General features: G+C 34.0%; 1 protein-coding gene across 3 annotated transcripts in view; it reads right to left on the reverse strand.

Moving 5' to 3' along the window:
• LOC111570774 (progranulin) overlaps nt 1-11,335 on the reverse strand; it is a 34,985-nt gene extending 23,650 nt beyond the window's left edge. For all 3 annotated transcript variants that reach the window (XM_023273710.3, XM_055004680.1, XM_023273709.3), the window contains exons 1-5: nt 11,183-11,335; nt 10,827-10,900; nt 6,201-6,341; nt 3,817-3,957; nt 197-310 (exon numbers count right to left, since the gene is read on the reverse strand). In XM_023273710.3, coding sequence (XP_023129478.2) covers nt 197-310; nt 3,817-3,957; nt 6,201-6,341; nt 10,827-10,829 — 399 coding nt within the window. In that variant the 5' untranslated portion in view covers nt 10,830-10,900; nt 11,183-11,335. The remainder of the gene's footprint in view (nt 1-196; nt 311-3,816; nt 3,958-6,200; nt 6,342-10,826; nt 10,901-11,182) is intronic.
• Nucleotides 11,336-12,928: the final 1,593 nt, after the last annotated feature.

Raw genomic sequence — 12,928 nt, forward strand, 5'->3', positions numbered from 1 at the left:
CTGAAAAGTGATTTATCAGCCACATCCTGATGAAATGTGAATCCTGTTAAAGTGGAACAGATCCGTGCCTTCCGTAGCAGCATCAGACACTGCTTAACAGACCATGTAATGCGTTTCTCGGTGTAAAAAGCTCGGCGTTTGTGTTCAGCTGATGATTTTAGGTGAAATGGTGTTCTAGTATTAGTGTGAGCATCACCTTGGCTAATGGACAGCAGCCCCAGGAGTAGTCAGGAAGCTGGCAGCACGTGGTTTCATCCGGACACTCAGACTCCTGGTCCGGACAAATGACTGCCTTTATTCCCTCTGCGAGCTGCAGCACATCACAGCCGACGCATAGCAACGACAGGAGGCCAGAAAACAGAGGAAGAATCGCAGAGTTAGACGGGAATGAACAGCTTTCTCCCCTACAAATGTAATCACTGTAAAACATCCAATCTATTACACACTGGCAGTGTTTCAAGTTTGTAACTCATGACAACGTATTTCATCGTAAAACCACAAAAACCTTCAAAAAAACACAAAAAAAATGATTAAGCAGATCAATTGAATGATTATTCAACCAACACAAAATGAATCACAAGCTAGTTTGAAAAGCATTTATTTGTTAATGTATCTCTTTATTGTTTTATATGATTTCAATCTGAATGTTTTAGATCAGGGATGTCCAACATGAGGCCCGCGGGCCAAAAGCGGTCCTCCAGAGGGTCCAATCCGGCCCTCAAAGTGTAAAAATTCCAGAGAAGACATTAACTGCAGATTGTAAATTAGTAAAACTATACATTTAAAATAATTTCTAGACCATGACAAGTTGCTTTGATCATAAAGTAAAATACTAGATCATTGTTCTTTTGTCGTTTTGTCTCATTTTTGTAATATTTTGTCTACGTTTTTGTTGTTTTGATTCTCGCATTTGTCATTTTTGGTCTTGTTTTTGTCGTTTGGCCTTTTATTTTTGTCGCTTTGTAATGTTTTCCTCTCTTTTTGTTTTGTTTTGTGTCGTTTGTCTAATTTTTGTTGTTTTGTGTCTCGTTTCTGTCATTCTCTGTTTCATTTTTGTAATATTTTGTCTTTTTTGTTGTTTTTTGTCTTTTGTCTGACTTTTGCTTTGTTTCTCATTTTTGTCGTTTTGTGTTTCCTTTTTGTCTCGTTTGTGCTTTTTGTCTTATTTTTGTTATTTTGCATTTTGCTTTATTCGTTGTTCTGTGTATTGTTTGTCATTTAGTGTTTTTTTGTCTTGCTTGTGTTGTTTGTCTACTTTTTCGTTGTTTTGATTGTCACTTTTATCATTTTTTGTCTCATTTTTGTCGTTTGTCCATTTTTTGTCACTTTGTAACTTTTTTGTATCTTTTTGTTTTGTTCATGTCATTTGTCTAATTTTTGTCGTTTTGTGTCTCGTTTTTGTAATATTTTGTTGCATTTTTTCTGTATTTTGTTGTTTTATTGATAAAGTAAAATACTAAATCGTTGTGACTAAATGTTGTGTTCCTTTATAGACTCTCTGTGATCTGGAAGTTGTAATGTGGAAATGAAATTTAATTTATTTTTCTTAAGGAATTTCAGGTTGTTCATAATGTTTTGTAAAAAGATAATTTCGTAAATGTGAATATTTTCAGAACGTATTTTTCTGCACTACAACAAAGGAAAAATTTGGAGTTGTTGTTATTTATAGGTTATTATGCTGTGATTTTACTGGTCCGGAACACTGGAGATCAAACTGGACTGAATGTGGAACCTGAACTAGAATGAGTTTGACACCCGTGATTTAGAGCTTTGGACTGTTGGTGTGGCCAAAGAATAATTTAAAGATGCCACTTTAGGGCTTAGTTCAGCTCTTTTAACGGCATAACCTAGTAAAAAAAACTAATAGATGTAGCCCTACAAACAACATACTGCAGATTTTTCTATTTTCATGCTAAATCATACATCAAATTTTACCTTTATAGCACTTTTTAAACAAATCAAATGCAATTCAAAAGAGTTGACAGGCGACTGACAATAACAGATAAAGTGCAGGACGGAAATAGGGATGACGAGATGTTATGCTGTCATCCTGTTTAAAGAGCATGCTCAGCAGATTCCCTATCTATCTGCCTACGAGGTGATGACACAGTATATTGTGTTTAAAGGTTGTGTTTTGACACTGATGTTACATAAAAGCTACTCATTCAGTCACTGGAGGCAGTAAAGTTTACGGAAATCCCTCAAATTAGTTTGTAACAGATGTATTATGAAATGTATTCTTTTTACTGTCTTGGATATGTATTTAAAATCTTTTCGTAATCAGTGTCAAGTAATTTTCATGGCTTTACAGATGAATGTATTGAAGCCTGAACTTTGTTAGTTTAAAATATCATGGGTTAAAATCAAGTAAAAGTCGAGTTTGATCTCATGTTGGCTCTAAATGAACGCCAAACACTAAAGCTACTATAAATTATCCTCATGGGAAATTAAAATCCATAAAATTCATGATCTGATAACCATTTTGCCTAAAGAAAACACACAAAAACATTATAAAAATCCACTATGGGTCATTTTACTGTCATAAAGTAGTATAAAGAATGTATTTGTTGTTTGTTTTTGTGTATTTTTTGTCCCACAAGCTTGTTACAAATCCAAAGAGCAGCGGAACCCAACAAAGACTGGACAAATCACACATAAAGACTGTCCTCACCAACCTCTACAGATTTTTTTTTTTGTCTTTGACAGCCGAGGAGGAGGACAAACCTTGTGACTTGGCACATAAACTAGAAAATACAGCGAACAAACAGAGATAACAACCAGCTGCTTGAACTATTTGCAACAAAAAATAGCACATAAAAGGAGATAAAAAGCTTAGATCCTGGATTCAGAAGGAATGTTGAGCCGACAGAGAGAACCAGAGGCTGGTTTAACTACTGGTGCATCTCCTTAGTTTGAAATTATTTGGTAAAAATCTTTCTGAAAACAACTGACAGTTACTAGATCTTTAATTATCACACACTGCTGGAGTACTTCCATTAAAGACAGCTTATTCTGTGTGTGATTTTGAGTAAACAATAAAGAAACACAATGGTGAACAAAAGTCCAACGCAGCATAATGTATTTATGTGTTTTCTGACCTACATTCTCCAAACATTCTCATTTGCACGTCTAAAGGTTGAAGCAGAGAAAACAATGAGTGCCTGACACAGTTAACCCTCGTGTCGTCCTGTAGGTCAAAATCGACCCGTTTTAAAGTTTGAAAATGTAGGGAAAAAAACATATTTTCACAGTGAAACTTCTGATGTCCACATTTTCAACTTTTTTGGGAAATCTTTGAACATTTTTTGGTGGAAAAAAAGAAATGTTAAAAAAGTTTCTTAAGAACATTCAGGAAAAATCAACCAAAATCCAGTGAATTTCACTGGATTTGGCTTGTTTTTTTGTGAATGTTCTTAAAGAAAATATTAGAAGTTTCACTGATAAATATGGAATATTTTTAGGATTTTTTTTGGAAGATTTTTACTCACTTTTAAAAAATATTTACAAGAATTTTCTTGCCAAATTTTGGGGATTTTTTAAAAATAAAACTTTTAAGGGAAACTTTTAAGGAATTATTGGAATTTTCTTCCTGAAAGTTTTGCAAATTTTCAGAAATTTGGGGAATATTTTTTGCTGAATTTCTGGATTTTTTTCATACAAGGAAACAATATTATTTGGTGCCCGTAAATGAGGACAACAGTAGGGCTAAAAGCACCATTGATTTGAATGCAAAGGTTGACAAAAACAGCCCAAAAAGGTCAAAAAAGACAGAAAACAAAACCTAAGAACCAAAAGAGGAACGTATCTTAGTTTTACCTGAGGGACAACTGGGGCCTGTTGGGTCGGGAGTTGTGTCATCCAGGGCAGGGAGACAGTTTTATTCACACATTTCCCATGAACCAGATCGCACACCGTTCCCTGAAAGCAGCAGTGGAGGTGGTCTGAGCAGCACACGGCCTACAGGCGGTGGTGACGAGATGACAAAGTTTACTCAACCAAACTACAACGTTTTGCAAACCAGCAGAAAATGATGTGCAGAATCAATCAGTGCAGTGATGTTTTTGCAAGTTTTGGCTTCTAATAGAAATGATGTGTGAAGTTAATACATCCTTTTTTGCATTCTCATACACAACTGTGAACAAAAGTTTTCAGACATTTAGTAAAGACCATGTATATCACGGCAGTCCTATAACTCTTAGTTTTCTGGGATGGTATCATTGAAACCCATGCATCTTTGTCACAAAAAAACAGTCATGCATTTTGGTTCTTTCATAGATTTAATACAGGTCTTCTGGAAATCTGCTGGGTCAAAAATATACATACAGCAACTCAAATGGTCAGTTCTGCCATGATAGTAGACTGCTATGATATACATGGACTTTACAGCACTCGTACTGAGTGTACTGTACATAATCTACCCTCTTCTATACTCATTGTACTATCCTCTGGTAATGAAGTAGACAGGAATGGTGCAATATAGCTCAACTCATGTAATTCACCCCTTGTGCAACAGAACAACTGCAACAGTTGTGGTGAACCGGAGAGCACAAAAGGCCTGCTGCTAAAATCTGTACTGAGCCAAATCACTTGAGGAGACCTGCACACACCAAAGGCTCAAAATACAACAATATTTTTATTCTCATATTCCCTCATTGAAATAATATATCTGTCTCCATGTTTGATGTCCCACTTTCTTTGTTGGTGTTTTCCTTCTGTACTTAACTTCAGTGCAATTTGAGGTATTTTTACTTGTGTATTTACACTTTTATACTACTGTCTGTCCTTTTGCTCTCACTGTTTACCAGACAACTAGTTAATAAAAAATAAAAGACTTGATTGGTAACAAACTGTGATGCACTGTCATTGACCAACTACCACAATATAAAAACTAGCTATAACATCATCACACCCTGATACTAATGACAGGGCTCCAGACTGGGACCAAAATGGTCGCATTTGTGATCTTTTTGTGATCGCAAAAACTTGCAACTGGTCACATTTCCACTGATAATACAACTGATTAAAAATATATTAACTGATAAGGCAGAAGATATGCACGTCACAAAACGTAGCAGTATTTGGTTACGCCACCAAGTGGATCCTTTTACCATTAAATATTGGCGTAACCAGAGGAGGCGGTTACATGGACAATCAGCAGTTTAATGTCGGTGGGCAAAAAAGCATTAGTGGGTCAATATATAATTGAGGGATTTTTAAAGTCCATCGGATATATCTTCATACATTTTTATTAAAAGTAAAAAAAAAAAAAAAACAAACAAACAAACTAATGTTTTTATGTTCATTATGATCATGTCTTTACAAATTCCATAATTATTTATTGTAGAAAGAATCATTTATTAATAAAAAATGACTGGATATCACTAAAATGTCAACTAAATAACCAATTTACCAATTTAATACCAACCACCTTCTAATGAGCTAAACAATAATAAAATGAGCTGACTCACAAATAGTTTGGATTGTGTTCTTTTTATTACGTTGAGATAATCATGACAGATATTTCTTATTTGGCAATATATCAAATTTTATATGGAAAATAATAAATTGTATCTGTGTCTGAGAAATGACTTTTAACTAAGTTCCCCATTCCAAAAACCCCTCTCCAGGAAGTGTGTTAATTCCAGATCACATGACCTGCTTCATATGATGTCATTTCCTCCTGGAGAACAGACTGGCAAGACTCCAAGGTTTTCTGACTTATTTAATGGAAAGTAGTCAACAGGTTTACTACGATATCTTTAGAAATAACTTTACATTGCAATTTTACTCAATTGTCTGCAGAATATTTTAGAAGAATCTTTCTCTAAAAATGCCACGTGGTGTTTGATCGATGTTGATTTACGGCCTGAAAACAGCAAAAACATCAACTATGATAGAAAAAGTCCCGCAATTATATACTGACCCAGCAAACAATGGGTACCATAACAAAGACTTCTGTGATGGTTAATGCTTTTAGCCAGTGCTCAAACTCAACTTGGACAGCAGCTTAATAACTACATGGTCAACAAAACTAAACTGCTCATGCAGAAATTGTCACTTCTTCATTTAAAGTTGCGCTTTAGTGGAAACTGTCAGTTGCACCTCTTTCAGGTAATGGATAATTGACTGTTAACTGATAATGCTGATAATAATTTAAATAATTCATTCCTAGGACAGACGTAAAGTGAACAGTAACTCACGTGTGGCAGCAGACAGCATCCGTATCCTCCCTCGGTGTTCTTGCAGCAGGTGTTTTTGTCGCCACAAATGCCTCCATTGGGACAAACCAGCGCCGAGCTCAGGCCCAGCAGAGCCAAACACAGAATCCCCATCTGCAGCGTCTGAACACAGCAAACAGAGGAGAAAACTGTCAGCAGCGTAGTACGAAGCAAGGCGGCCTGGCAAAACAATCTTATCGCCTGGTTTCAGGGCTTTATTCTGGCTGCCAGGAACCACTACATCATTGTAAAGAAGGAAAACAAATGCAGGAATGTGCAGCAGATCTGACAGCATTCCACCTGATAAACTGGATTTCAACACTAAACAAAAGCAGCTCCTGGAAGTAAAGTTCATGTCCCTCTTATGTATGTAGAGCTCTCATATCTTCAGTACTTCATGACCTAAACAGCAGCAATATAAACACTACAAGTCTCTACATTCAAGATTTAACTAGCTTTAGTTTTTAGGGATGCAATTATTCTCATAATACACAGATGTTTTCTCTCAAGTAATCATTTAGAAACAGTGAAAGAAACAGGCCAGTACTGTTTCACTAACAGTCTAAAACCTAGATATTCTATTTTTTTTGTCATATATGACAAGGAAAAAAGCGAATTGCTCCATTTGAGAAACTGGAACCACAGAAAACTTTCGCTTAAAAATGACAGTTAACAAATTATAGAAATAGTTTTAACTAATGGTGTAGCAGATCTGGTGAGTCAGAACAAGTTGTTCATTAACTACTTTACTGCAAAAACTGCACAATTTAAGAAGACAAACAGTATCTGTTGGTGTACGGTTTAGGATATTTAATTTGCAAAAAATTATAACTGATCAGTAAAATGAATGAACAAGACATAATAAATTAAACACTCAACTGAAGTCACTTCATTGCTGTTCATGTGACTGCAGTAAGGCAGAAGATTAATGAATTTAATCTTATTGTTTCTGCATTTTACTGCTGTTATTTTGTGCTCAATATTGCTTTCACTCTTTAATTGCTGTTAAATTAAATATTATCAGAGATGTAGTCATCTACAAATGATAAAGCAGCAACGGTGAGGTTCTCCACAAGACTTTTAGGTGATAAACATTTCTGAAATCACTTTAAAGTAGCTTCAAAAGCATAAACAATTTATTACAAAGAAAGTCCTGCTGTTATTGTACCGTTAAAATATCACATTTTAATTTCAAATTGTATGCCCTGCTTTATATTTCATCATGTGTAACTTTTTTGGTTTCACATTAACAATCCTGGTTAAATCATCATTCGTGCATTGGATTCAGCATTTTATCTCTGAGAAAACAAGGCATTTGTATGTTAAAATGACTCCACAAATGGGATTCACTGAAAAAAACAACTCTAGATTAATTTTAAACCAGCTTTATGCCATCATTCCTACAGCTCGAGCACACCAGCTCACCTATGAGTCAGTGCAAATACAGTAAAACTGCATTACGCTACTCAGTGACAAGCTGTAATACCGGAATAATTCAGTCACATATATTTAAAATGGAAGATGACAACATTTTAATTTCAATGCTTAAATGCTCAGCTCTAGTACTGACCGCTTCTAGCTTATAACAAAAAAAAAAAAAACTCCACATGGACAATTTGCAATTTAAGTCACGCTCCAGTTTAGTATTTACTATGATTTAAAACATGTGATACTCCATGAGATGTCGTTAAAATAGACTGTCACACCAGAAGGACGGCATTAAACCACCGACACAACACTTTAAAACCTGGGTTAGATGCACTACATTAACATATAACCTAAACTGCTGCAAATTTACTATTAATTCTGGGTGAATTATTATTTTTATGTAATTTAAAGAGACTTCTGATCAAACAGTTGCATCAAACCACTCAGCTATTTTTACTGCAGCAGCATAAAATATTAAAACAGAACAGTCACATTTTACTAGAGAGAAATATAACATACAACAAAATAATTATGTGAAAAGAAAAATTACAAGTCAAATTTCCCTTTTTATCAGCAGGTGTAACCCTGGAAACGCAGGCCTTCAGAGTTAGCATCGGGGACAGGTAAATAACTTTGCATTTAGGCAGCACCTAATAAAAATTCAATAAAACGTGTAATAAAATTTAATTTATGAAATAAAACTGATCAGAAACAGTTGAGATAAGCTGAAAAAAGTGGACGCAGGTTTATAGAAAAATTAAAAACGCTAAAAAAAGACAAATAATGAGGAAAATAAAAGCATGTATGAGATAAAATGTATAATAAAATAGAGCATAAATCAATTAAAATTAAGCTGATAAAAGTGCAGACAAGTTTCAAAATAATTATGTGAAAAGAAAAATTACAGTCACTTTCCAGGTCATAATTTCCCTTTTTATCAGCAGGTGTAACCCTGGAAACGCAGGCCTTCAGAGTTAGCCTCGGGGACAGGTAAATAACTTTGCATTTAGGCAGCACCTAATAAAAATTCAATAAAACGTGTAATAAAATTTAATTTATGAAATAAAACTGATAAGAAACAGTAGAGATAAGCTGAATAAAGTGCACACAGCTTTCCAGAATAATTAAAATAGCTTAAAAAAAAAAGGTAGGAGATAATTAAATTAAAATTAAGTTAATAAAAGTGTAGTCAAGTTTTATTAAAGTACAGCAGTTTATGCGAGACTTCATACCACCATTGATTACTTAAAAGCAGTGGAATAACTTCAGTTTAATCTTAAATTTTTAAGATTAATAAAAAGCGAAATTGTGACCTGTTATTTGACCTGGAAAGTGACTCTAATTTTTATTTTCACATGATTATTTCCACCGTAATGTTACATGTCTCTCTAGTAAAATAACTTGTGACTGTTATATTTTACGCTGCTGCAGTGAAAGCAGCTGAGTGGTTTGTTTAGTCAGAAGTGTCTTTTAATTATATAAAAATAATTAATTCACCCAGAATTAATAGAGAATGTGCAGCAGCTTAGGATATATGTTAATGTAGTGCATCTAACCTGTGTTTTAAACTGTCGTGTTAGTGGTTTTACAACTGAATACTGATCTTCTTGTGTGACAGTCTATTTTAATGACATCTCATGGAGTACCACATGTTTTAAATCATAGTTTTAACATATATGACCGAAATATTCCAATATTATAGCTTGTCACTGTAAAATTTAGCAGGAAATAAGTCAGTTTTTGATTTTTTGAAGCTGTCCAATTTGCTCTGACGCATTTAAGAGGAATTTTTAGACAGTTGAGCACCACAGATAAGTGTCAAGTGAATTTTTTACAGCAGATATGTCATGTGAAGCAGGTGAGACAAAGGTTTAATTAACGTTAGCAGCTCCACCTGTACTTCAACCTGCTGTAATGAGTCAGAATGTCAGCTGAGAAAATGTCTGTTGAAGCTTTAAGTGTGATGTTTTGTTGCTGACCCATTTAATGAGCAATTGAAATCTCTACAAACAAGCTAACACGTTAAACAGGGTTTCTGCAGAAATCAATCAGTCAAATTTAATGCTATTTAATGTCATTTTAATGCTGTACTGTAAAATTTTAATGCCATGACCATGAACTCAACAAATTATACAGGTTTGTTGTAAAAGATGGTTTTTATATGAAAACTGTCCCTACATTTCACTATTTCTGAATCCAGAAACCACCCTTGACCACCCACAGGCTGCAGTCATTCTCTGAAATCCACATTTTCTGGACATTTCTGCTGGAATTTCCCCATTTCCCAGCTCTCCTCCACCTGGTCCAGCCTGACAGCCACTTTAATACTCCTCTTGTCTTCATTTACAGGCACCAAAAAATACTGTTTTCTTGTCTGAAAAAAATCCAAAAATTCTGCGAAAAAATTCCCCAAATTTCTGAAAATTTGCAAAACCTTCAGGAAGAAAATTCTAATAATTCCTTAAGTTTCCCTTAAAAGTTTTATTTAAAAAAAAAAAAAAAATTGGCAAGAAAATTCTTGGAAATATTTTCAAAAAATAAGTCAAAATCTTCAAAAAAATCCTAAAAATATCTAAAGTGATTACATATATATCAGTAAGACTTCAAATATTTTCTTTAAGAACATTCACATAAAAATATAAACCAAAATCCAGCGAATTTCGCTGGATTTTGGTTGAATTTTTTCTGAATGTTCTTAAGAAACATTTTTTTTTTAGCATTTCTTCTTTTCTACCAAAAAATGTTCAGAAATTTCCCAAAAATGTTGAAAATGTGGACATCAGAAAGTTCACTGTGAAAACATTTTTTCTCCATATTTTAAAACTTTAAAACGGGTCAAATTGACCCACAAGACGACACGAGGGTTAAAAACATGCAGTTTTTGGCAATTGTTCCCGACCGGCTGGAACAACGATCACAATGCTTCGGCATGTTTATGCAGATGCACAAATCTGATGAATCGCAGTCTACAATTATATATTATTATATTATTATTATCAAACATTTTCTTGAAAACTGCAGAAAGAATTCTTAATGCCACTGAGAATAAAATGTAGTGCTTTTTAATGAGATTTAAGGACTTAATTTTCGCAAAATCAATTTAATGACTATTAATGCTTTTTAATGCCCTGCAGAAACCCTGTTAAAATTAGCTTAACTATGAAGATGTCTGTACTTTACCATGTTAGCAGTAGCTTGAGATGAGTTTAGCTGTTGTCAACAAAGAGCACTGAGCTGCATACTCCTCTGACAGCCTGAAAAACAACCCAAAAATAACATTAGTCGATGTAAATATGTGGGAAAATGTCGGGTAACTTTAAAGAAAAACGTCGCATTAAAGTTTAAATACTACCTGCCGCCCGACGTCCACTGAAACGGGCGAGCTAGCAGGCTAACTTTCATTAGCTGGCTAATCCAAATAAACACTTCAGGTTAGCTATGCATGCTAGGCGGCTAACAATGAAGCTAGCCGGTTTGAATGACTTTTAGCGGATGTTTATTCGTTTATACGCAGAAAACTGGAGGGTTTTTCTTACCTCGCAGGTCTGTTGAGACGCGTCCCAGTCGTCACATATGTGTCGTGTTTAATGCAGCTTCGGAAATACAAAGCAAACACTGTCTGAGGGTATTTTTGCTCTTTTTTTTGACTCACAATTCAATAATCACATGACACGGTGACATGTGACTGCAGCTCGGTGTGTTTTTAAAGGGGAAACGCTGCAGCCGGCAGTGATGCAGCACATGCACTGCTGCACAGGCACGAACTGCATGCAAAATACACATAAATACTGTATATGTGCAGGAGTTTTAAGTGCTTTGAATTTAGTTTTCACTTAGGGATGCAATTGAGTTTTTTCATGCTAAATTATGACTCTCAGAATCAAATATTGTTCTTTTAATCTCATTACATTTATGTGACAGCTTGTAGTGCGTTGCAATATTTTTTTTTAAAAATGCACACAAATGTTCAATTTTGCTATAACTTACACCATAAAAATGTAAATACAAGCAAAACCTGAAACAATCACTCAAAAGGCTGAAAATTATGTATATTTCCTGCAAAATTTTCATGGTTCCAGCCCTTCAAATGAAAAAAAATCATTTTATTTTCCTTGTCATTGCTAAAATATTTATAATATAATATAATATAATATAATATAATATAATATAATATAATATAATATAATATAATATAATATAATATAATATAATATAATATAATATAATATAATATAATATAATATAATATAACATTACATTACATTACATTACATTACATTATATTATATTATATTATATTATATTATATTACTTAGAAATATTCCCTAAAGTCTGGACACATGGGAAATCTCATTAACTATATGTTTTTTGCCTCCACAGATTAAATATGGCTATTATAATAAATATATACATATGATTAATAATCTAATATATCTTAAATTTAATATATTAAAAAATAATATATTGAATAAAATGTTGTTAAAAATTTAATTTCTTGAAAATATGCATTTTGCCTGTGTGTCCAGACACCCTATATTATTATAATATTGATAAATCCATCCATCCATTATCTATACACCACTTAATCCTCACTAGGGTCATGGGGGGCTGGAGTCTATCCCAGCTGACTCAGGTGAAGGCAGGGGACACCCTAGACAGGTCACCAGTCTGTCACAGGGCTACATACAGAGACAAACAATCACTCTCACATTCACACCTACGGGCAATTTAGAATAATCAGTTAACCTCAGCATATTTTTGGACTGTGGGAGGAAGCCGGAGTACCTGGAGAAAACCCACGCATGCACAGGGAGAACATGCAAACTCCATGCAGAAAGATCCCGGGAAAGCCGGGACGTGAACCAGGGATCTTCTAGCTGCAAGGAGAAAGTGCTAACCACTACGCCACTGTGCAGCCCATATTGATAAATGAATACATTTATTATTTAGAATATATTTATTTCTATTTTATTTTTAAAATAACTTTATGAAGTAAATAATAACAATAAATCACTATAAAAACTGATTTGTTGTAAACTTGTACAAAATATTCTATAATTATAAAATTTGCACCAATTAATATATATTAGCACACACATAACGAAGTCTATGATAATATCATAGTCACTAGGTGTATTTTTCCTGCATCATTAGTACTTTTAACTACATATTACTGATTGTATTTCGACTCTTTTACTTGAGTGATGTTTTGCGTGCAAGACTTTTTTCTTTTGGAGTACATTTACAGCAAATCAGTTTTACTTAAACTTACTTACTTTAAC

The sequence above is a fragment of the Amphiprion ocellaris genome, chromosome 18 (genome assembly GCF_022539595.1).
Source record: "Amphiprion ocellaris isolate individual 3 ecotype Okinawa chromosome 18, ASM2253959v1, whole genome shotgun sequence".
Classification (NCBI taxonomy): Eukaryota; Metazoa; Chordata; class Actinopteri; family Pomacentridae; genus Amphiprion; species Amphiprion ocellaris.